The 26,746-nt window shown below is 41.7% G+C and overlaps 1 protein-coding gene across 2 annotated transcripts in view; it reads left to right on the top strand.

Moving 5' to 3' along the window:
• The window catches only part of Cont (Contactin), an 88,086-nt gene that overhangs the window by 23,114 nt on the left and 38,226 nt on the right, over nucleotides 1-26,746 (top strand). For both annotated transcript variants that reach the window (XM_070080254.1, XM_070080255.1), the window contains exons 8-13: nucleotides 595-697; nucleotides 1,867-2,048; nucleotides 10,253-10,428; nucleotides 17,783-17,894; nucleotides 23,500-23,643; nucleotides 24,974-25,108. In XM_070080254.1, coding sequence (XP_069936355.1) covers nucleotides 595-697; nucleotides 1,867-2,048; nucleotides 10,253-10,428; nucleotides 17,783-17,894; nucleotides 23,500-23,643; nucleotides 24,974-25,108 — 852 coding nt within the window. The remainder of the gene's footprint in view (nucleotides 1-594; nucleotides 698-1,866; nucleotides 2,049-10,252; nucleotides 10,429-17,782; nucleotides 17,895-23,499; nucleotides 23,644-24,973; nucleotides 25,109-26,746) is intronic.

Genomic DNA, 26,746 nt, shown 5'->3' with positions numbered 1-26,746 from the left:
CCAAACAGATCAACGTTCAAATTCGTAGCTACAAAAGTAGATCTACTTTTTTTTTACAAATATATTTTCAATTACAGTGGACCCCCGCTTTACGATCACCTCCCAGTGCGACCAATTATGTAAGTGTATTTATGTAAGTGTGTTTGTACGTGTATGTTTGGGGGTCTGAAATGGACTAATCTACTTCACAATATTCCTTATGGGAACAAATTCGTTCAGTACTGGCACCTGAACATACTTCTGGAATGAAATAATATCGTAAACTGGGGGTCCACTGTATAACAAAAAAAAATGTAGATAAAAGTTTTTTTTACACGTTTTCAAATGTAAAACAAAAAAGATCTACATTTTTTTACATACTTTCAGATGTTGAAAAAACGTATATAGTATACGTTTGGACCGTTTAAGGGTTAAAACATTAAAACATTAAAACCACTACCATTATTGTATGCGTCTTGCTTAGTGATGAATTCATTTACTGACGTGGTTTTAGGAGTGGAACCGTGTCGTTAGTGAGGAGAGGCTGTACCGTACCTTAATTTTTAATGATGGCTATGTGTTTTGCTCTAAAGACCGTGTTTTTTCCTCCTACAGCTAACTACCAGCAGCTGAAGTTTGCTAACAACTTTCCTAAAGCCTTTCCTGAAGCTCCAATAAGAGGTGAAGATGTCAGGCTGGAGTGCATTGCTTTTGGATAGTAAGTGCTACTGTGTGTGTGATTCTCATTACGACATAACCTGCACACAGGAGAGACTTAAAATGACATTTCAGACCGACTTGGACCGTTAACGTCACACAGTGTGTGGCTAGTTAATGGTTAAAGTCAGACCAAAAGTTGTCATAAATTTCCCTCTCCTATATCTGGGTTATTTGTGTATTGTTCTGGTCACAGTGGTGGCCCATGCTAACCTCCCTATGGTGTATAGAAATACAGTGGAACCTCAAATATCGAACTTTTTTCGGTCCAGAAGGCTGTTCGAGTGCCTTTACCGAATGAATTTATTCCCATCAGGAATAATGTAAATTAGATTAGTCCATTTCAGACCCTCAAAAATACACTTATAAAAGCACTTACAAAAATACACTTACATAATTGGTCGTGTCGGGAGCAGTTCGATTTTTGAGGTTCCACTGTATATCTAGTTGGATGAATCTTATTAGAGCCAGCTGGTTAGGTGGTTAATGCATTGGCCTGTGAAATTTAGGACTCACTTGTCATGGGTTTAAACCCCACCTGTTTCCTACATGTATGTGACACCAGTCAGTCTTAAGACCACAGCTTATACATATCCTCTTTTTTTCATAAAAACTACACTTCTGGCTTAAGATATGTAAAATATTACCTTGGCTGTAAAGTTAATTACAGGAGGGCCCTGCTTTTATGGCTGTTAGGTTCCCAAGTCCCGCTGGTTAGCGAAATTCACTGGTGAGTTGAAAAATACGTTTTTTTTCAATATTGGTGTCATCTACAATGCCTGAAAATGTGTTTACACTATGATATATTAAGTGCTTAGTACAGCTAGGCTTAAAAAAAGTTACAAAAGTAATTAAACAGTACATACAATATATTTACCTCATTATATGGTGTGGGTCGCCCTTTTCTTATGCAACTGTTGTGTGAAAACAGCGAAAGGCTGGAAAAAGCACTCGCCTCTGGCAAGACCATAATGGAATGAGTGATGATGAAAGTGTTTCTTCTTTTTTGGGTCACCCGGCCTAGGTGGGAAATGACCGATGTATTAATAAAAAAATAATGAATGGTAGTTCAATTGAAAACTGCCATAAAAGTGGGACACCAACAAAGAGGGAGCCAGAAATGTGGGGCCCTTGTGTATTTTACTAATTTTTGTACCACTGTCTCTCCAGCCCAGTGCCAATGTACAACTGGACTCGCAGAGATGGTCAGCTGCCCCGAGGTGCCCAGCTGCTCAATTATAATAGGGTCTTGGTGCTGCCTAAAGTAGAGCCCTCAGACATTGGTGACTATGTGTGTCGTGCTCAGAACTCCAAACTGGCCATAGAAAATACTATCTCTCTCAGCATACAAGGTGTGTATTTCTCTGTATTCTCTCTCAGAATTCCAGACTGGTCATAGAAAATACAGTGTCTCTTAGCATATAAGGTGTGTATTTCTCAGTGTCAGAATCAGGATTTTAGACATGTTATAGAAAATAATACTGTCATCCTTCAAGGTAGAGTACATCATTCCCTGTGTCACACAGATAATACTGTCATCATTCAAGGTAGAGTACATCATTCCCTGTGTCACACAGATAATACTGTCATCATTCAAGGTAGAGTACATCATTCCCTGTGTCACACAGATAATACTGTCATCATTCAAGGTAGAGTACATCATTCCCTGTGTCACACAGATAATACTGTCATCATTCAAGGTAGAGTACATCATTCCCTGTGTCACACAGATAATACTGTCATCATTCAAGGTAGAGTATATCATTCCCTGTGTCACACAGATAATACTGTCATCATTCAAGGTAGAGTATATCATTCCCTGTGTCACACAGATAATACTGTCATCATTCAAGGTAGAGTACATCATTCCCTGTGTCACACAGATAATACTGTCATCATTCAAGGTAGAGTATATCATTCCCTGTGTCACACAGATAATACTGTCATCATTCAAGGTAGAGTACATCATTCCCTGTGTCACACAGATAATACTGTCATCATTCAAGGTAGAGTACATCATTCCCTGTGTCACACAGATAATACTGTCATCATTCAAGGTAGAGTACATCATTCCCTGTGCCACACAGATAACCCACACACAGGGAAGGGAAGCTTGTGAGGATGTTTTGGTCCGACTTGGACCATTTACAAGTCACAGTAACACAGTGAGGAAGCCGGTATATGTAGGGGAGTGGAACAAGGATGTGAACAAGAGAGGGAGAAGAGGTAATTGTACCTCTTCTCCCTCTCTTGGAAGTAGTGGTACTAGAAAGTAGGGAGAGTAGTTTAGTGGCACAAGAGAGTAAGGGGAGCAAAGCAAGGTAATAGTAAAGATAGTAGCAATAGTAGAAGAATGTAGATGTAGTAGTAATAGTAGAGGAATGGAGATGTAGTAGAAGTGAGGCCAAACTGCCCTTAGAAATACTCTTTCTGTCAGCCTTCAAAGGTGCATATTTTCTTGTGTTGCTCAGAACTAGATTTGTTATACTAAATACTTCGTTTTCAGAGTTATTGTCTTTGCGAATTTTTTTTTTTTTTTTAACGAACTGGCTGTATCCCACCGAGCCAGGGTGACCTAGAAAGAAAAATGCAAGTTTTTCTTCTTAACCCATAAACGGTCCAAACGTATATATACGTTTTTTCAACATTTGAAAGTATGTAAAAAAAGTAGATCTTTTTTTTTTTACATTTAAAAATGTGTAAAAAACTTTGATCTAATTTTTTTTTGTTATATTTGAAAATATGTAAAAAAAACATAGATCTACTTTTGTAGCACTACACATGTGAACGTAGATCTGCTTGGACCATTTACGGGTTAAATTTAGTAATTTACACAGGAGAAAGTGTTACTAGCACCTTGCTCCCAGCATTTAGTAATTTATACAGGAGAAGGGGTTACCAGCCTCTTGTTCCCAACATTTTAGTTGCCTCTTATGACACGCATGACTAACGGAGGAAGAATTCTTTTCACTTCCCCATGGAGATATATACAGTGGACCCCCGCATAACGATTACCTCCGAATGCGACCAATTATGTAAGTGTATTTATGTAAGTGCGTTTGTACGTGTATGTTTGGGGGTCTGAAATGGACTAATCTACTTCACAATATTCCTTATGGGAATAAATTCGGTCAGTACTGGCACCTGAACATACTTATGGAGTGAAAAAAAATCGTTAACCGGGGGTCCACTGTATATATATACAGTGGACCCCCGGTTAACGATATCGTTATGCGGGGGTCCACTGTACAGTGGACCCCCGCTTAACGATCACCTCCAAATGCGACCAATTATGTAAGTGTATTTATGTAAGTGCGTTTGTACGTGTATGTTTGGGGGTCTGAAATGGACTAATCTACTTCACAATATTCTTTATGGGAAAAAATTCGGTCAGTACTGGCACCTGAACATACTACTGGAATGAAAAAAGTTCGTTAACCGGGGGTCCACTGTATTTGTGTTTTATAAATCCCAGTTCCTATAATTTTGATACACAGTGGAACCTCGGTACATGACCAGCTGCCTAGTTGAACAAAGCTCAGCGCACGACCAAACAAATACAACCTGCCAGAACATAGCTGTAAACTATTTTGTGTTTCTTCAAATTTTTTGGTGTTTTTTGTATTATTTGTATAAATAAGTCGCTATGGGGTCTACAACAATTAGTGATAACAGCCAACCAAACAGAAAATTGGTTGGGAAGAACTTGTTAGAAGTATTGGGAAGATGGAGGGAATATTTTGAGGAATTGTTAAATGTTGATGAAGATAGGGAAGCTGTGATTTCGTGTATAGGGCAAGGAGGAATAACATCTTGTAGGAGTGAGGAAGAGCCAGTTGTGAGTGTGGGGGAAGTTCGTGAGGCAGTAGGTAAAATGAAAGGGGGTAAGGCAGCCGGGATTGATGGGATAAAGATAGAAATGTTAAAAGCAGGTGGGGATATAGTTTTGAAGTGGTTGGTGCAATTATTTAATAAATGTATGGAAGAGGGTAAGGTACCTAGGGATTGGCAGAGAGCATGCATAGTTCCTTTGTATAAAGGCAAAGGGGATAAAAGAGAGTGCAAAAATTATAGGGGGATAAGTCTGTTGAGTATACCTGGTAAAGTGTATGGTAGAGTTATTATTGAAAGAATTAAGAGTAAGACAGAGAATAGGATAGCAGATGAACAAGGAGGCTTTAGGAAAGGTAGGGGGTGTGTGGACCAGGTGTTTACAGTGAAACATATAAGTGAACAGTATTTAGATAAGGCTAAAGAGGTCTTTGTGGCATTTATGGATTTGGAAAAGGCGTATGACAGGGTGGATAGGGGGGCAGTGTGGCAGATGTTGCAGGTGTATGGTGTAGGAGGTAGGTTACTGAAAGCAGTGAAGAGTTTTTACGAGGATATTGAGGCTCAAGTTAGAGTATGTAGGAAAGAGGGAAATTATTTCCCAGTAAAAGTAGGCCTTAGACAAGGATGTGTGATGTCACCGTGGTTGTTTAATATATTTATAGATGGGGTTGTAAGAGAAGTAAATGCGAGGGTCTTGGCAAGAGGTGTGGAGTTAAAAGATAAAGAATCACACATAAAGTGGGAGTTGTCACAGTTGCTCTTTGCTGATGACACTGTGCTCTTGGGAGATTCTGAAGAGAAGTTGCAGAGATTGGTGGATGAATTTGGTAGGGTGTGCAAAAGAAGAAAATTAAAAGTGAATACAGGAAAGAGTAAGGTTATGAGGATAACAAAAAGATTAGGTGATGAAAGATTGGATATCAGATTGGAGGGAGAGGGTATGGAGGAGGTGAATGTATTCAGATATTTTGGAGTGGACGTGTCAGCGGATGGTTCTATGAAAGATGAGGTGAATCATAGAATTGATGAGGGGAAAAGGGTGAGTGGTGGACTTAGGAGTCTGTGGAGACAAAGAACTTTGTCCTTGGAGGCAAAGAGGGGAATGTATGAGAGTATAGTTTTACCAACGCTCTTATATGGGTGTGAAGCATGGGTGATGAATGTTGCAGCGAGGAGAAGGCTGGAGGCAGTGGAGATGTCATGTCTGAAGGCAATGTGTGGTGTGAATATAATGAAGAGAATTCGTAGTTTGGAAGTTAGGAGGAGGTGCGGGATTACCAAAACTGTTGTCCAGAGGGCTGAGGAAGGGTTGTTGAGGTGGTTCGGACATGTAGAGAGAATGGAGCGAAACAGAGTGACTTCAAGAGTGTATCAGTCTGTAGTGGAAGGAAGGCGGGGTAGGGGTCGGCCTAGGAAAGGTTGGAGGGAGGGGGTAAAGGAGGTTTTTTGTTCGAGGGGCTTGGACTTCCAGCAGGCATGCGTGAGCGTGTTTGATAGGAGTGAATGGAGACAAATGGTTTTTAATACTTGACGTGCTGTTGGAGTGTAAGCAAAGTAACATTTATGAAGGGGTTCAGGGAAACCGGCAGGCCGGACTTGAGTCCTGGAGATGGGAAGTACAGTGCCTGCACTCTGAAGGAGGGGTGTTAATGTTGCAGTTTAAAAACTGTAGTGTAAAGCACCCTTCTGGCAAGACAGTGATGGAGTGAATGATGGTGAAAGTTTTTCTTTTTGGGGCCACCCTGCCTTGGTGGGCCACCCTGCCTTGGTGGTCCACCCTGCCTTGGTGGGAATCGGCCAGTGTGATAATAATAATATAATAATAACTTGTTCAATACTCAGAGCGGTACTCGAACTGCCTTCTGGAATGAATTAAGGTCGCATACCGTGGGTCCGCTGTATAAGGAATAGTGCACTTTTCTCTTATGTTGTGCGACTCTCACAACTAGATTTCTTATAGTAAATACTTAATTTAAATATCCAAGTTATTGGCTTCTTCTGTGTGAAAAAGTTGCTTTGCAAGTGATATATATATATTCATTCTCCACAGGGAAGTGGAAAAGAATTTTTCTTCCGTAAACCGTGTGTGTTGTAAGAGGCGACTAAAATGCCAGGAGCAACGGCCTAGTAACCCCTTCTCCTGTATAAATTACTAAATTTAAAAAGAGAAACTTTCGTTTTTCTTTTTGGGCCACCTGCCTTGGTGAGATACGACCAGTTTGTTGAAAAAAAAATATATATATATATATATATATTCATTCTCTATAGGGAAGTGGAAAAGAATTTTTCTTCCATAAACCATGTGTGTTGTAAGAGGCGACTAAAATGCTGGCAGCAAGGGCTAGTAACCCCTTTTGTATACATTACTAAATTTAACCCTTTCACTGTTGGTGCCGTAGTACTACGGCTTACATGCCAGTGTTGGTGTTGTAGTACTACGGCTTACATGCCAGTGTTGGTGCTGTAGTACTACGGCTTACATGCCAGTGTTGGTGCTGTAGTACTACGGCTTACATGCCAGTGTTGGTGCTGTAGTACTACGGCTTACATGCCAGTGTTGGTGCTGTAGTACTACGGCTTACATGCCAGTGTTGGTGCTGTAGTACTACGGCTTACATGCCAGTGTTGGTGCTGTAGTACTACGGCTTACATGCCAGTGTTGGTGCTGTAGTACTACGGCTTACATGCCAGTGTTGGTGCTGTAGTACTACGGCTTACATGCCAGTGTTGGTGCTGTAGTACTACGGCTTACATGCCAGTGTTGGTGCTGTAGTACTACGGCTTACATGCCAGTGTTGGTGCTGTAGTACTACGGCTTACATGCCAGTGTTGGTGCTGTAGTACTACACCAAAATTCTAGCGGCTTAAAATCTAGCAGGAGAAAGATGGTAGACCCACATATGAGAGAATGGTCAGTGGTCAGTGTGCACAGTATAAAAAAAATCCTGCAGCACGCAGTGCATAATGAGAAAAAAAAAACTGATCATGTTTTTGGTTTAAAACTGACTCTGCAGCATATTTTCGTATGGTATTTATAGTCGTATTCTCATTTTCTTGGTCTCAATCGATAGAATGGAAGATATATTACAGAAATAGAGATGGTTTTGAATGGTTTTCTGTACCTTGAAATTGAGCTCAAAATAGCAGAAATGTTTGATTTTTGTCGATATTCAAGAGTATACAAATCATGCCATGCATCTAATACACATCAACTGGTGAGCCTAATATTCTTTCACAATTATTATTATTATTATTATCACACTGGCCGATTCCCATCAAGGCAAGGTGGCCCGAAAAAGAAAAACTTTCACCATCATTCACTCCATCACTGTCTTGCCAGAAGGGTGCTTTACACTACAGTTTTTAAACTGCAACATTAACACCCCTCCTTCAGAGTGCAGGCTCTGTACTTCCCATCTCCAGGACTCAAGTCCGGCCTGCCGGTTTCCCTGAACCCCTTCATAAATGTTACTTTGCTCACACTCCAACAGCACGTCAAGTATTAAAAACCATATGTCTCCATTCACTCCTATCAAACACGCTCACGCATGCCTGCTGGAAGTCCAAGCCCTCGCACACAAAACCTCCTTTACCCCCTCTCTCCAACCTTTCCTAGGCCGACCCCTACCCCGCCTTCCTTCCACTACAGACTGATACACTCTTGAAGTCATTCTGTTTCGCTCCATTCTCTCTACATGTCCGAACCACCTCAACAGCCCTTCCTCAGCCCTCTGGACAACAGTTTTGGTAATCCCGCACCTCCTCCTAACTTCCAAACTACGAATTCTCTGCATTATATTCACACCACACATTGCCCTCAGACATGACATCTCCACTGCCTCCAGCCTTCTCCTCGCTGCAACATTCATCACCCATGCTTCACACCCATATAAGAGCGTTGGTAAAACTATACTCTCATACATTCCCCTCTTTGCCTCCAAGGACAAAGTTCTTTGTCTCCACAGACTCCTAAGTGCACCACTCACTCTTTTCCCCTCATCAATTCTATGATTCACCTCATCTTTCATAGATCCATCCGCTGACACTTCCACTCCCAAATATCTGAATACATTCACCTCCTCCATACTCTCTCCCACCAATCTGATATCCAATCTTTCATCACCTAATCTTTTTGTTATCCTCATAACCTTACTCTTTCCTGTATTCACTTTCAATTTTCTTCTTTTGCACACCCTACCAAATTCATCCACCAACCTCTGCAACTTCTCTTCTTCTCTACCATTTTTACAATAATGCAGTAAATAACAAAAAAGGCACAATACCGTGACTGAAACGATACACAAATAACCCGCACATAGGAGAGAGAAGCTTACGATGACGTTTCGGTCCGACTTGGACCATTTACAAAGTCCAAGTCGGACCGAAATGTCGCCGTAAGCTTCTCTCTTCTATGTGCGGGTTATTTGTGTAATAATGCAGTAGTCTGCATAACAGTAAATCTATTTTTTGTGTGAATAAAAATTCAAAATAGAAAGAGTGTAATGTAAGAGGGACCTGGAGACGTGACTAATGAACAGAGAAAATGTTATTTTTGTGCTAGGAATGTTTACATTGTTTATTCTGGCCCCTATTTTGAAATTGGCCTTACTTGAATTGTATATGAAATTGGCCAAATTACCAATTTCTGATAACTTTATTGGGTAGTTGAAATCAGTAAATGAGCAATTTCTGTACTCAATTGATGGAACAATTGGAGTTCTAGCAAAATAGCTATTGAGTTTTGTCGACTGGAACAATGGAACTGGCAGAAAATAGGGTTCAAAGTGGGAAAAATCAACGATGCGTAAATATTGCTGAGATCACTAACTTTGCAAGAGTGTAATTCCATAAGTTTTCCACTAGATTTCATACTTTTGGTGCTATTACCATCAGGAAAACATCTCTATCATTTTATAAGAAAATATAATTTTCTTTTTTTTTAAATTTTTCGACACAGAGCGAGAGTTTAGAATCGGGTCGCGACAGTGAAAGGGTTAAAAAGAAAAATGTTCATTTTTCTTTTTAGATCACCCTGCCTCGGTGGGATACAGCCGGTGTTGGAAAAAATATATATATATTCATGTTTTATAAATTCTAGTTTCCATAATTTTGATATACAGCCTCTCCTCATTTAGTGACATACTCGTTCACTGACGACTTGGACATACGACAGACACTTTGACCAGTTATGCATACCTAAATAGTGTATATTAGAGCTGATTTCCTCTATTCTGTTTATTTCAATATACAGTACACTACTGTATAAACATTTAAAAATATACCAGAAATGTTATAAACGATTCAAAGGTGACATTAAAACAATATCAAAGATTGTTGACAAAAACCCACTACCATTATACAGTGGACCCCCGGTTAACGATATTTTTTCACTCCATAAGTATGTTCAGGTGCCAGTACTGACCGAATTTATTCCCATTAGGAATATTGTGAAGTAGATTAGTCCATTTCAGACCCCCAAACATACACGTACAAACGCACTTACATAAATACACTTACATAATTGGTTGCATTCGGAGGTAATCGTTATGCGGGGGTCCACTGTATTATGTTCCTCACTTAGCGGTGAATTTGTTTGCCGACGTGGCCTTAGGAACAGAAATCTGTCGTTAAATGTGGAGAGGCAGTATACGTGAAAGTGTACCTGTCATATGTTTTGGTTTGGAGTTGTCTCAAATTTTAAAAAAATTCCCCTTTTTTGCAGCTAAACCAAGTTTCACAATTCGTCTGCACGACCAGTTTATCGCTAAAGAAGCCGACCTGATGTGGGAATGTGAGGCTTTTGGCATCCCTGATGTGGACTACGAGTGGTTAAGAAACTCAGAGCCGCTCACGTTCGACTCTCTATCAGTGGAAGAAAGGAATCGTTACGAAATTGTCGTAAGTGTCTTTCATGTTTAGCGGGTAGTAGATGGGTAGTCATGCTGTTTATGATGTAAATGAAATGCAAAACATGTGATGTACAGAATGTAGAATAAAAAGCGACAATACCGTGACAAAAGTTCACAAATAATCTAAAGATGAAAGTAAACAATAAAGGAGAAAAAGTCACAATACCGTGACTGGAACAATATGCACATAGGAGAGAGAGAGAGAAACTTAGGACTACATTTTGGTCTGACTTGGACCGAAACATGTCAGACTGGTTAATGGTCCAAGCCAGGCCAAAACTTCGTCGTAAGTTTCTCCTACGAGCAGGTTATTTTTTAAACTAAATGTTTTCATTTGTACTGGGGTTTTCAGTGGTCGAGGATAGTCTCACAGTATTTTCTAGTATGTAAGGTGCACAAGCATACAAGACGGTGTTTCCAAGCAGTTGTAACGTAACGTTGGTAAACAAGTGTAACCCAAAGCCTTCCCTTGATCCTGACCTTGAGCATATAAAGCACAGGCCGATTTCCCAAGGCTCTTCGGGAAGAAAGCACACTTTATATGCCGGAAAATATGGTATGTGTTGTACATTTACGTCTCTTAAAATGTAGATAATTCAACCGTTATGAAGTGGTAAACAGTGAACCCTTAGCACACTCCTTTGCTCACTCCTACTTAACACACATGAGGACCTATAAGAAGTAAATATTTATTATATTGTAGTACACCATTGACCCCTCAGGTGGGCACTTTAATGCTGGTGAAGGGCTATTGATCAAAGGAATTGGAACAACCCTCTCTGAGATCAAACCTGATCTGTACATTATGTAGTTGTCCTGTTACTTGTTCTGTGCTTGTGTTTGCTTGTAAGATGACCTGCATCACTGGGTTGTGATGGCTGTGTGGGCCAGCAGGTTGCTAGCAGCAACAGCCTGGTTCACCAGGCAGTCATCAAGGAAGCCTAAACTCAGGATGGACTGTGAGGGCAGGAAAATCCCTCAAAACTGGTCACAGGTATAAAGTGGAAGTCTCCTGACCCTATATCATACCTTTACTTAGGACTTGCTGCGGTATGGTGACGGTAGTGTATGTACACCAGTTATGTACGCTTGCAGGTTTAGGTTAGGTAAGGTTCGCCAGCAAACAGTACAAGTGTTTCCCAAAGCGGGTCTTAGATGATGACCTGCCGTTGGAGCTTTTAGTCATCTGACCGAGGCCTTCTGCTAGCTTACCAGTCCACTCCTTTAAAAATTATGGTCAGTTATATATACACTTGTATATGTACACCCTTCAACCGTTAAACTGTGAGGGTTAGCATATTTTCAAATACAGGAAGGCTTAACATATACAGTGCCTATTTATGTTGGCTTTGATTATGTTCCACCCGTGGGTGGAACATAATGAAAAATGGCTCATTTTGTAACTAACGAAATATGGAACACTGAAAATATGGTGTATGTATATGCGAGGCCCTGTGAGAGCTGACGCTGGTCCACTGTGCCTCACTTTCAGTCTTGACCTGGAGCTCAGAGTGGCTGGACATGTGTGGGACCTGGAGTTCAGAGTGGCTGGACATGTGTGGGACAGGTTTCTTTGAGGGACTCCATAAAACTGTAGAAGAGCAGGAATAACTTTCATTACAACCTACGTCACTCATTCAAGGACCCCACAACAATTATTTGGGTTCTCTTCTTGGTCAGCACCTATTATGGTGTTGGCTCTGTTCTTGATTAGCACCTATTCTATTATGGTGTGGGTTCTCTTCTTGGTCAGCACCTATTATGGTGTGGGTTCTCTTCTTGATCAGCACCCATTCTATTATGGTGTGGGCTCTGATCTTGATCAGCACCTATTCTATTATGGTGTGGGCTCTGTTCTTGATCAGCACCTATTCTATTATGGTGTGGGCTCTGTTCTTGATCAGCACCTATTCTATTATGGTGTGGGCTCTGTTCTTGATCAGCACCTATTCTATTATGGTGTGGGCTCTGTTCTTGATCAGCACCTATTCTATTATGGTATCATGTGGGATTCGAACACGTGGATAGGGTAAAGTAATACTCACGTAGGCTGGAAGTACGTATAATTACGGATAATGTGGGGAGCGCCCTAACAGCCGTAACCTTGTCTCCTTGCTCACTCTCGTAACACTGACTGGCCGCCCACAGTACCCATATGTGAGGGGGTCTTTGAATACTGCTGTGGTCAGCACAATATGAATACAGACAGTGATTCAGGCAGAGACGGTTGGTAGTGAGTCATCTACTGGTACACTGGTTACTGGTAACTGGTTACTACTACTGAGAGCTGCAACTTCAGACTTGCAAGATAGTGTCCAGTTACCTCAAGTGTCCGAGGACGCTCTGACTTTGAGTGCTGAGCCTATCCCTGCAATGTCTGCTAGTTCAAGTAGTAGTTTCTCCACAGGGGACGCCTTGTCGGAAAACAATTACTTGCAACTAGTAATGCCATCTCTTGTTGATGTCACATGCCGTCTGCAGAAAGACGTTTCTGTCGCAGCTAGTGCCCTCACTAGAGTGTCTGTAGTTGTTCCTAGTGTTCCAGATGGTGATAACATCCTAGTTGACAGTGATTCCTGCAAAGTAAAAGGTCTATTTGTTGAACCATCCTTACATGTTGTAAGAGATAGTAAGATCCATTTCTTCCTAGCCAACACTTCTGGTCACAGTGTTCGCCTCAGAGCAAATACCAATCTTGTTGACCTTGTTCACTATCCTTACCCTGTTCAGGTAGAGGACGAGTTGTCACCTGACCAGTGGGTCGGTGCTATTTCTACCGGGGAGACCTCATCCACTTCACTGGATCAATCTGTTCCACCAGTTGAGGAGAAAGACTTAGCTCCCACTGACTTCCCAGATGAAGTCAAGCGTTTGTTGACTCTGTTGAACAAACGTCGTAAAGCCATTGCCTTACCAGGTGAGAAGATGGGTATAACGAACTTATTGTCCCATCGTATTCCACTTGAACCTGGTACTAGACCTATCTACATACCTGCGTACAGAATGCCTCATTCACAAGTTGCTGTTGCAGAAGAATTGATCAATCAAATGCTTGATGATGGAGTTATTGCACCTAGCAATTCACCTTGGAATGCACCCTTGATCCTAGTACCTAAGAAGGATGGTACTTGGCGCCCAGTGATTGACTTTAGGAAGTTAAACGCGAAAACCATTCCAGATCGCTTTCCACTCCCTGTACTGGGTGATCTTTTACGTAACATCGGAGATAACAAAGTCTTTTCAACCCTGGATTTGTTACAAGGGTTTTGGCAAGTCCCTCTTCACGAGGACAGCCAAGAGCTAACTGCATTCTCCACTCCTACAGGTCATTATCACTTCCTCCGTATGGCGTTTGGATTACGATCCTCCCCTATCACGTTCTCAAGGCTCATGACTAATATCTTTAGAGGTCTCATAGGTAATGCACTTATGGTGTACTTAGATGACATAATCGTCATGTCTAAAGACGTGGATACACACTTGAAAAGACTTGATGTAGTACTTGGTAAGCTTGAAGAAGCCAATTTAAAGATCAAACTGTCTAAATGTCAATTTTTCAGATCAGTCACTCCTAGAGGGGTTACGACTGACCAAAGTAAAGTAACTGCAGTACTAAATTTTCCAACTCCCAAAACTGCTGATGCCGTAAGATCCTTTGTGGGCTTAGCAGGTTTTTATAGATCTTTCATTACCAATTTTTCTTCCATAGCTGCTCCTCTAACTGAGTTGCTTAAGAAAGATGCTCCTTTTGTTTGGACCTTCCGTCAAGAAAGAGCATTCCAAACTCTAAAAGAAAAGCTAACATCTGCTCCAATTTTGAAATTTCCAGATTTTTCTAAGCCCTTCTATCTGACAACTGATGCTAGTTCAATTGGCATAGGTGCCGTACTAGCTCAGAAGACCGATGGCAAGTACAACGCAGTTGCATTTGCTAGCCGAGTCCTTACGAAGGCTGAACGTAATTATACAGTAACTGAGCAAGAAGCTTTAGCAATAGTATGGTCTTTAAAGCACTTCCGAGACATTTATCAGTACTCTGTTCATGTCTTGACAGACCATGCTCCACTGATACCTTTATTCCAGAACAAACAACCTACTGGAAGGTTAGCCAGATGGACCTTGACTATCCAAGAGTTCAATCCCACCGCTGCCACCATTTATCATGTGGGATTTGAACACGTGGATAGGGTAAAGTAATACTCACGTAGGCTGGAAGTACGTATAATTACGGATAATGTGGGGAGCGCCCTAACAGCCGTAACCTTGTCTCCTTGCTCACTCTCGTAACACTGACTGGCCGCCCACAGTACCCATATGTGAGGGGGTCTTTGAATACTGCTGTGGTCAGCACAATATGAATACAGACAGTGACTCAGGCAGAGACGGTTGGTAGTGAGTCATCTACTGGTACACTGGTTACTGGTAACTGGTTACTACTACTGAGAATGGTGTTGGCTCTGTTCTTGATCAGCACCTATTCTATTATGGTGTGGGCTCTCTTCTTGATCAGCACCTATTCTATTATGGTGTGGGCTCTCTTCTTGATCAGCACCTATTCTATTATGGTGTGGGCTCTCTTCTTGATCAGCACCTATTCTATTATGGTGTGGGCTCTCTTCTTGATCACCTATTCTATTATGGTGTGGGTTCTCTTCTTGATCAGCACCTATTCTATTATGGTGTGGGCGCTGTTCTTGATCAGCACCTATTCTATTATGGTGTGGGCTCTGTTCTTGATCAGCACCTATTCTATTATGGTGTGGGCGCTGTTCTTGATCAGCACCTATTCTATTATGGTGTGGGCTCTGTTCTTGATCAGCACCTATTCTATTATGGTGTGGGCTCTGTTGCTGATCAGTTATAAATATCCTCTTCTGTCCCAAGCTGAATCTTGGGTACCTGAAGGAAATAATCTTTGTATACCTTTGGGTTTCTGTTGTATGGATATACCCATGTGCATTCCGTCTGATAAGCAGTGCCTCTACTGTCTCAGGTGTGAGTAGAACGATTCCATGGAAAATCGAATTTTCACCACTTGAAACACTGTCTGGGGCCATGCTGATGGGGAAGGCAGTACAGTGGACCCCCGGTTAACGATATTTTTTCACTCCAGAAGTATGTTCAGGTGCCAGTACTGACCGAATTTATTCCCATAAGGAATATTGTGAAGTAGATTAGTCCATTTCAGACCCCCAAACATACACATACAAACGCACTTACATAAATACACTTACATAATTGGTCGCATTCAGAGGTAATCGTTATGCGGGGGTCCACTGTATTTCAGTAGTTTCTCCAGCTGTTATGATTAAGCTGCCAATGGAAAGCAGGGGTGCAGTAGGCGCAATAAAGGAACACTGTATCAATGTCCATGGTCCCAGACTATTCAACATATGACCAGAAGATATTGGAAACACTGCTTGGACAAGTGTAGAAGTCTTGAAAAGGAAATGGGACAAGTATCTTCACCAGGAGCCAGATCAACCAGGCTGTGATGGATATGTGGTTTGGTGGACCACCAGCAGTAACGGCCTGGTTGACCAGGCAGGCACCAGACGAACCTGGCTCATGACCAGGCTCTGTGAGTACATACTCTTGGAACTCATCAAGGGTATATCATAGGTAAGGTATGAGGTTCAGAGCATTGTGGGAGCCCTAGATAATGATTGCCGCAACAAGCAAACATAACGTAACTCTGGATTTTTACGTGTGATTTTATCCATGACTTGTTGTTAGGTAAGACACATATGCAACAGTTAGGTATCTTTATTATGAAACGTTTCGCCTACACAGTAGGCTTCTTCAGTCAAGTACAGAAAAGTTGATATTGTTTCATACTATGGAACAATGCTCTTCTCCAGACTGAGGGACTGACCACCTCAAAACTTTAAGGGTGATGGACTGATTACATCGTCTTCAAGTATATTCTGCTTCTATCAACTTTTCTGTACTTGACTGAAGAAGCCTACTGTGTAGGCGAAACGTTTCATAATAAAGATACCTAACTGTTGCATATGTGTCTTACCTAACAACCTGTCGGTATTTTATACCATTTTAATGTTTTATCCATGACTTGTTGAAGGAACTTATGGAACCCAGCCTGAGGCCATGATTTCCCATTGGCCATCTGGCCAACCAGGCTGTTGGCATTAGCAGCCCATAGGTCCACAGGAGGAAGGTGTCCTATTACTTATACCTTATCATACCTTGATTTACCTTTGATGAGTTTGAAGTATATTCGGAGCGCGGCCATGGGTCCAATTCATCTGGTGCTAGCCTGGTCATCCAGGCTGTTGCTGGTGGTGGTCTGCTGTCCCACATATCCATCACAACCTGGTTGATCAGGTTGTGATGGATACGTGGGACTTTAATGAGGGTTAGAATAATGTTCTAGTAAAAAATCCATCTTTCATTAGGGTCAAAACAGTTTTTTCTAAATTTATCATTGTTTATTTCTGAAATTTGTTCTAAAAAATATTTTTCTCAAAATACACCTACCATCCGACTTACGACCACTCGATTTACGACCGTATTTTTTTTGCCAAATTTCTGGGAAATAAACCAGTATTTGTGTTGTACACAGTGTTTATCCTAAACCTTACAGTATAAAATACAATACTAACAGCATAAAAAGTAAAGTAAAACATGAAATACCAAAATAAAACAATAAAATAAAGTCATTACAAAAATGTGACTTACGACCGGTTTCTCGGAACCGAACTCGGTCGTAAGTCGGATGGTAGGTGTACATTATTTTCAGTGGAAAAACAATTTTTTTTTAACAAATTGGTTGTTTCCCAATAATGTAATAGTAATAATTTTAAACAATAATAATAATAATAATAATAATAATAATAATATTTATTTCTACAAGTACTTGATACAATTTATACAGACCATAGTTGACAACAGTGGCATAATATATAGAAAGCCCCTTGTTATGCAGAGCATTTCGGTGTCACGTAGCTCGATTAGTGGCGCACTCAGTTCACACATTCAGGTCCGTGGTTCTATCCCCAGTATGGGTAGAAACATTAGGACGTGTTTCCTTAAGACACCTGCTGTCCCTGTTCACCAGCAGCAAATAGGTACCTGGGTGTTAGTCGACTGGTGTGGGTCGCATCCTGGGGGACAAGATTAAGGACCCCAATGGAAATAAGTTAGACAGTCCTCGATGACGCACTGACTTTCTTGGGTTATCCTGGGTGGCTAACCCTCCGGGGTTAAAAATCCGAACGAAATCTTATCTTATCTTACCATCACTCACTCATTAGCTATCTTGCCAGAAGTGCACGGATATTACTGTTCATATTCTAATGTAATCTTTTATATTTGACCTTTAGGACAGTGTGCTGAAGATAAAGGGAGTTATAGAAGCAGATGAGGCCACCTACCAGTGTAAAGCCACCAATCAGCTTGGTTCCTCGTTCTCGTCTGCCCAACTTAAAGTCTTAAGTATGAATAAGTTATTCTATACAGGAGGGCTCTGTTTTTATGGCTGTTAGGTTCCCAACCCACAGCGATGAGCAGATATCGCTTGTGGGTGGAAAAGAGCAGTTTTTTTTATTATCAGTTGCATCTAAAACGCTTGATAACTTGTTAACATTATCATATACGGGAGTGCCCCATTTGTACGGCTCTTAGGTTGAAATTAAGACACATGTGCAACATCTGGGTATCTTTATTATAGACGTTTCGCCATCCACTGGATGGCGAAACGTCTACAATAAAGATATACAGATATTGCATATGTGTCTTAATTTCATCTTGTCGGTATTGTATACCATTCTTTTACGGCTCTTAGGTTCCTGACCACCAGCGGGTGGAAAAGAAAATTTTTTCATTATTAAATACATCTAAAGCATCTAAGAGATCTTATTTGTGCCCTGTGGGAGTTTACGTAAGTTTGTTATGAGAAAGGTGGGATAGTGGTCTGTGGAGTTACCTGTGATAATGCCAGCTCTTAGTGCGGATATAGTGTTAGTCCAGATACGGCCAAGTAGTGATGCACTTGTCTTGGTGATTCCTGTTGGTATGGTTATAGATGGTAGGAGTAAGCAGTTGCTCATAGTGTCGGTGAATTCAGTTACTTGTGGGTCGTGTTCATCGATGAGGTTAATGTTGAAGTCTCCTGTAAGTATCAGGTGATGTTTATTCATCTCTGTATCAGTTATTGTGGATCTTAGGTTTTTGTTAAATGTGTAAATATTTGAGTGAGGTACTCTGTAGAAAGCTCCAATTGTTATGGTTTTTTTTTTAAGGTTTTTGACCATGAATTTTGCAAATGTATATTCACCATTATCATCCCTGGTGCAGGTAGATTTGATGCATTCAAGTTCATCAGAGTAGTAGATTGCTGTGCCACCTCGTATTTGATTGGGCCTATAGTTGTGTATGGCTGTGCAACCAGGTATAGCAAAGATGCTTGCAGTGTCACATTTAAGCCAGGTTTCAGTGAGAGTTATGATTGACATACTGGCATGCAGGGAACTGAGTAATGCTAGGAGGTCATCAAAGTGCTTACTCAATGACCTGACATTATAAAATCGAATACTGTTATATTATCATTGGTACTGAGTAGTGTCTTGGCCTGGCTTGCAGTGTAGTAAAGGCAATTATTGTCAGGATTGTTTATGTCATGTAATAAGAGGTTAATATCAGGATCGATGTTAACGTACATATGACTAATGAAGAATATATGTATTACTAATAAGAAGGATTGAAATATTGACTTAGACAACTTGTATAAAAATATACAAGTTGTCTGGTGGCCTGTATCTTGTGGCCTGTATCTGGTGGCCTGCACTTGGTGGCCTGCACCTGGTAGCCTGCACCTGGTTGCTTGCACCTGGTGGCCTGTACCTGGTGGCTTGTATCTGGTGGCCTGCACCTGGTTGCCTGCACCTGGTGGCCTGTACCTTTTGGCCTGCTCCTGGTGGCCTGCACCTGGTGGCCTGCACCTGGTGGCCTGTACCTGATGGCCTGCACTTGGGAGTTTGGAAGGCAGGCTGCGAGGTATAATAGTTATATAACAAGTGAATAATTATGCATGGCGATTTCTGGAATGGTAGTACAAAATTAAGTCACAGTCAATTGCGTGAGAAACGTAAACCAGTGAGGCAGTTGATACTATCTGGCAAATGATAGTACATGAACCAGCACAATAATGGAGTAATAACATACACTACACGTAGTATAATGATTTGGACACTGTGGTTAACCCTTAAACTGTCCAAACATAGATTTATGTTTACAAGCATAGTGCTCCAACCTTGATTTTCTCCATTTCAAAGCATGTAAAAAAACGTAGATCTATGTTCGGAGTGCTACGCGATCGAATGTAGATCTACGTTTTGACAGTTTAAGGGTTAATCAGTTTCTGTAAGATTTGCATCTTGAAGGAAGCTGGACAGTTCATTTCTGCCACAATTGCAATAGTATTTTTTTGTTCTGTGATTTTATCCTTTGCATCACTGGAAATGGCTACAGTTTCCTTCTGAAGGGAATTGCATTTTCACTTAAACTCCTCTGTTTGGTTTTTCAAGTCATCCATTATTGTCCCAGGTAGTGCTGGCTACCTCTTTTATTCCTCTTTTCTCTCTCTTTTTGAGAGTGCCTTTGCCCTCTTGACACATTAAAAATGTTGTGTCCATATGTGCATGTATGCATGTGGTATGTGTGCATGTGCACTTAAAGGTGGATTTGTTACTTCTTTCTTTCAACACTCCGGCCGTATCCCACCGAGGTGGGGTGGCCCACCGAGGCGGGGTGGCCCACCGAGGCGGGGTGGCCCACCGAGGCAGGGTGGCCCACCGAGGCAGGGTGGCCCACTGAGGCGGGGTGGCCCAAGAGGAAAAACAAAAGTTTCTCCTTTTACATTTAGTAATATATACAGGAGAAGGGGTTACTAGCCCCTTGCTCCCGGCATTTTAGTCGCCTCTTACAACACACATGGCTTACGGAGGAAGAATTCTGTTCCATTTCCCCTTGGAGGTAATTGGAAATAAATAAGAACAAGAACTAGAAAAAAAGTAGAAGAAAACCCAGAGGTGTGTGTATATATATGTTTGTACATGTATGTGTAGTGTGACCTAAGTGTAAGTAGAAGTAACGAGACGTACCTGAAATCTTGCATGTTTATGAGACGGAATAAAAAGACACCAGCAATCCTACCATCGTGTAAAACAATTACAGGTTTTCATTTTACACTCACTTGGCAGGATGGTAGTACCTCCCCTGGGTGGTTGCTGTCTACCAACCTACTACCACAGGATGGTAGTACCTCCCCTTCCCTGGGTGGTTGCTGTCTACCAACCTACTACCACAGGATGGTAGTACCTCCCTGGGTGGTTGCTGTCTACCAACCTTCTACCACAGGATGGTAGTACCTCCCTGGGTGGTTGCTGTCTACCAACCTACTACCACAGGATGGTAGTACCTCCCTGGGTGGTTGCTGTCTACCAGCCTACTACCTAAATGGATTTGTTACTGTATGTGTGTATTTGTTTGTGTGACTGTATTTGATGAGTCTACTTTTCCTTTATTGCTCACAAACCATACCACGGGTGGGGTTAGAACCCGCGATCAGAGAGTCGCAAAACTCCAGACTGATGTGTGGCTAATGCGTTGGTCTGGATTTTTGTAAGAACATAAGAAAGAAGGAACACTGCAACAAGCCTACTGACCCATGCAGAGCAGGTCCATGTCGTCCCCTCCCCCTGGATTAGCCCAATGACCCCTCTCCCCCGGATTAGCCCAATGACCCACCCAGTCTGGTCACCTCCACTCAAGGATGGAGCATGGCACCAGACCCAGCAGCACAAGCTAGTCAGGTCCAACTCACACCCACCCACACCCACTCGTGTATTTATCTAACCTATTTTTAAAACTACACAACGTTTTAGCCTGAATAACTGTACTCGGGAGTTTGTTCCACTCATCCACAACTCTATTACCAAACCAGTACTTTCCTATATCCTTCCTGAATCTGAATTTTTCCAACTTGAAACCATTGCTGCGAGTCCTGTCTTGCTGGAAATTTTCAGCACGCTATTTACATCCCCTTTATTTATTCCTGTTTTACATTTATACACCTCGATCATATCCCCCCTAATTCTACGCCTTTCGAGAGAGTGCAGATTCAGGGCCCTTAGTCTATCTTCATATGGAAGATTTCTGATACATGGGATCACGGGTTCTAACCCCACCCATGGTATGGTTTGTTTGCAAACATGTCATTACGATTTCACGAGTTGTATTGCTCACAAAATAGTAATAACATGATTGCAGACTTGCCGTTGGCTTAAATCCCATCCGTTCTGTGTTTTTTTACCTTTATAACATGGCTGAACACATCGTGAAATGTTATTCATATCTGTAGGAGGAGTTCGAGATATTTGCTGTTTAGAATGACATCTAATCTGTCATATCTGTGTGCCTCTGGCAAGACAGTGATGGTTTGAATGATGGTGAAAGTGTTTCTTTTCCAGATCACCCTGCCTCGGTGGGAGGTGGCCAGCATAGTAAAAAAGAAAAAAATCTGTAGACATGCCTAGTACAAAATATTCCCACGTAAAACAAATTATCATATACTAATGGCAAAGAAATTTGCTTTGAATCCCTGTTGAGGGCTTCAAGACCACTAAACCTTCTAGGCTTCCAGGGAAGTGAATTTCATAGCTGCTAGTCAATGGCAGTTATAAAACACCGGAGAAAGAACCTCTTATAGGCAGGCCCCACTTTACAGCGCTTTGCTTTACAGCTTCTTGCTAATGCAGCGGTTTTCAGTTCTAGCCATTCTTCATTTATTCACACTTCCTACAATATATTCACCATTCACTGTAAGCTAGGGATAAAAATATTTTAAGGTAGGTGATGTGTGTACTGTATGTATTTTTTAGGCCTAGCTCTATTGCTCACTTAATATATGATACTGTAAACATGTTATCAGTCTTTTATATTTATTTGAGAGTGAAAAAAAGCTGTGATTCACTTTGTTTTTCACTTTACAGTCGTAGCCTGGAACCTAACATACTGTATAAACAGGGCTCTCCTGTACTAACTAGACCTGGCACACAGTAGTGAATCATACTGGTTGTATACACAAATAACCCGCACATAAAAGATAGAAGCTTATGACAACGTTTCGGTCCGACTTGGACCATTTACAAAGTCACACTTACCAGAAGTGGAGCAGGACGGCTATATATAGGCAGGAAGAGGTGGTGGTGGACTACTACCACCACCACCTCTTCCTGCCTATATATAGCCGCCCTGCTCCACTTCTGGTTAGTGTGACTTTGTAAGTGGTTCAAGTCGGACCGAAACGTCGTCGTAAGCTTCTCTCTTTTATGTGCGGGTTATTTGTGTATTGTTCCAGTCACGGTATTGTGCCTTTTTTTGTTATTTATCCTGGCTGTAGTCCTGATACCAAGACTTGTTTTTGGTATACCAGCTGACTGCAAATCTACGATGTACTGTAAACAGTGGCTTCTTGACGCATCCTCACCGAAGAGCTTTTTCTTGTCAGTTTTTGGTTAAGCTCATTTTTCTAACCTTGGTTACTTTGTCAAATATTTGTATGGCTACTGACTGACACTGTCATGCACGCTGACTGTTGAGAGATTCCCAGGACCAGTCCAGTGACAGTAAGTATTCGGAGCATTGCTGGTGGCTGTATATGTGCACCCACTCCTGCTTGTGTGTGTGTACTCACCTAGTTGTGATTGCAGGGTTCAAGTCACAACTCTTGGACCTGCCTCTTCATAGTTGCTACTAGGTCACTCTTCCTGCTCCATGAGCTTTATCATACCTCTTCTTAAAGCTGTGTATGGATCCTGCCTCCGCTACATCACTTCCCTGACTATTCAACTTTCTGACAACTCTGTGACTGGAGAAATACTTCCTAACAATCCTGTGACTCATCTGAGTCTTCAACTTCCAACAGTCTGTGTGTTCATGTGTGCAGAAAAGAAAGAGAGAGAGAGAGAGAAAGAAAGATTGACTTAATCACTTAAGTCCTTCTTTTTATTGTTAAATGATTATCTTCTTATTTCTTCAGAGTTGGCTCCCACTTTCCGTAAGAAACCTCTGGAGGCTGAGATGTACGCCTCTGAAGGCAAAAATGTCACTATTGTCTGCAATCCTGAGGCTGCTCCCAGACCTACATTCGTGTGGCGGCAAAATGGATTAGTCATCGGAAACGGTATGTTATGTTCGGTTATTTTGGAGGGGCCTAAAGAAAGATGAAATATGCTTTCAGGCAGTTACCATATTTTCTGGCAAATAAGGTGCATTTTTTCCCACAAAAAATCTTGGAAAATCAGTCTGTGCCTTATATGCTCAAGGTGAGGGTCAACTGTAGGGTTTGTGTTGCATTTTAGCAGTTGTTTACTAGTGTTATATTACAACTGCTTGGAAACATCGTCTTATATATCTCATGTGATCGTACACTTTATCTTCTTTCAATGCACCAGCCGTATCCCACCGAGGCGGGGTGGCCCAAAAAGAAAAACAGAAGTTTCTCTTTTTAAATTTAGTAATGTATACAGGAGAAGGGGTTACTAGCCCCTTGCTCCCGGCATGTTAGTCGCCTCTTATGACACGCATGGCTTATGGAGGAAAAATTCTGTTCCACTTCCCCATGGAGATAAGAGGAAATAAACAAGAACTAGTAAGAAAAATAGAAGATAACCCAGATGGGTGTGTATATATATTCTTGTACATGCAAGTGTAGTGTGACCTATGTGTAAGTAGAAGTAGCAAGATGTACCTGAAATCTTGTGTGTTTATGAGACAGAAAAAAGACACCATCAATCCTACCATCATGTAAAACAATTACAGGCTCCCATTTTACACTCACTTGGCAGGATGGTAGTACCTCCCTGGGCAGTTGCTGTCTAGCAGCCTTCTACCACAGGGCAGTAGTACCTCCCTGGGTGGTTGCTGTCTACCAGCCTACTACCTAGGATCATGCACCTTATATGCTGGAAAATATGATATTGTGTTTTAAAATTAAGTGGTACTAGAGGTATGTAACATGCAGAATGTGATGCTCTAATTTTTTTTTTCAACATGTCAGCCATCTCCCACCGAGGCAGGGTGACTTAAAAAAAGAAATACTTTCACCATCATTCAAGATATTCACCATCATTCACACATAATCAGTTTCTTAGCAGAGGTGCTCAGATACAACAGTTTCGATGTGACTCCAGACAGCCAATATCCCAGTCCCTTCCTTTAAAGTGCAGGCATTGTACTTCCACCTCCAGGACTCAAGTCTGGCTAACTGGTTTCCCTGAATTCCTTCTCAAAATATTGCCCAGCTCATACTCCAACAGTCATCAGGTCCCAAAAACCATTCATCTCCATTTACTTCTATCTAACACACACTCACGTGCCTGCTGCATGTCCAAGCCCCTTGCACATAAAACTTCTTATACCCCCTCCATTATTAACCTCTGTATATGTTTGCTTATAGTTGCATCAGAATGAGACACTAGATCAGGAAACTACAGTGATTGTATACTTGACAGGTGGCCGCCGTCGTATTCTTCGTAATGGCAACCTCATCATCGACCCAGTGTCTCGGGAGGATGAAGGCAACTACACTTGTAATGCTGAGAATACATACGGCTCGGACACCAGTTCCGGCCGACTTATTGTACTGCGTATGTAATTTCTTTGTTGCATTTCTCAGATCACAGTGAGATACACAATTAACCCGCACATAGGAGAGAGAAGCTTATGACGACATTGTGGTCAATATTGGACCATTTACATGTCACATTGACGCAGAAGAGTGTGGGAGCCAGTATATATAGTGGCTTCCTCACACTTGTGTGTTATTTGACTTTGTAAATGATCCAAGTCAGTCCGAAATGTCATCATCAGCTTCACTCTCTCTCCTACATGTGGGTTATTTGTGTATTGTTTCAGTCATGGTATTGTGCCTTATTGTTCACAATGAGATAACTCCAGAAATGGATGGAATAGCAAAGTTGTAGAAAGATGGCCATAATATAGGGAAAGTTGTACAAAACCTGATGACCTATTTATATTTTTTTAACACGCCGGCCGTCTCCCACAGAAGCACGGTGACCCAAAAAAGAAGAAATGCTTTTGTAAAGTTTCTTCTTTTTAAATTTAATAATTTATATAGGAGAAGGGGTTACTAGCCTCTTCCTGCCAGCATTTTAGTGGCCTCTTACATCTCTCATGAGTTGTGTAAGAAGCATTCTTCTTCACTCACCCCTTCCTGCCAGCATTTTAGTGGCCTCTTACATCTCTCATGAGTTGTGTAAGAAGCATTCTTCTTCACTCACCCCTTCCTGCCAGCATTTTAGTGGCCTCTTACATCTCTCATGAGTTGTGTAAGAAGCATTCTTCTTCACTCACCGCTTCCTGCCAGCATTTTAGTGGCCTCTTACATCTCTCATGAGTTGTGTAAGAAGCATTCTTCTTCACTCACCCCTTCCTGCCAGCATTTTAGTGGCCTCTTACATCTCTCATGAGTTGTGTAAGAAGCATTCTTCTTCACTCACCGCTTCCTGCCAGCATTTTAGTGGCCTCTTACATCTCTCATGAGTTGTGTAAGAAGCATTCTTCTTCACTCACCCATGGAGAATTTATAGAATTATTATTGAAAGAATTATGGGTAAGACAGATAGTAGGATTGCAGAGGAACAAAGATTTTAGCAAGGATGGGGAGGATGTGTAGTCAGTGTTTACACTGAAGTATATAAGTGAACAATATATGGATGAAGGTAAGGAACTTTTCATTGTATTTTGGATTTAGGAGTGGAGGTACATGTGGGATGGTAGGTGGAGGTACATGTGGGATGGTAGGTGGTGGTGGAACATATGGGATAGTAGGAGGTGGAGGAACATGTAGGATGGTAGGAGGCAGAGGAACATGTGGGATGGTAGGAGGCAGAGGAACATATAGGATGGTAGGAGGCAGAGGAACATGTGGGATGGTAGGAGGCAGAGGAACATATGGGATGGTAGGAGGCAGAGGAACATGTGGGATGGTAGGAGGCAGAGGAACATGTGGGATGGTAGGAGGCAGAGGAACATATGGGATGGTAGGAGGCAGAGGAACATGTGGGATGGTAGGCAGAGGAACATATGGGTTGGTAGGAGGCAGAGGAACATGTGGGATGGTAGGAGGCAGAGGAACATGTGGGATGGTAGGAGGCAGAGGAACATATGGGATGGTAGGAGGCAGAGGAACATGTGGGATGGTAGGCAGAGGAACATATGGGTTGGTAGGAGGCAGAGGAACATGTGGGATGGTAGGAGGCAGA

This window comes from Cherax quadricarinatus, unplaced genomic scaffold (genome assembly GCF_038502225.1).
Source record: "Cherax quadricarinatus isolate ZL_2023a unplaced genomic scaffold, ASM3850222v1 Contig253, whole genome shotgun sequence".
NCBI lineage: Eukaryota > Metazoa > Arthropoda > Malacostraca > Decapoda > Parastacidae > Cherax > Cherax quadricarinatus.
Note: the sequence above shows the minus strand (reverse complement) of the source record. Positions and strands in the feature narration are given on the sequence as shown.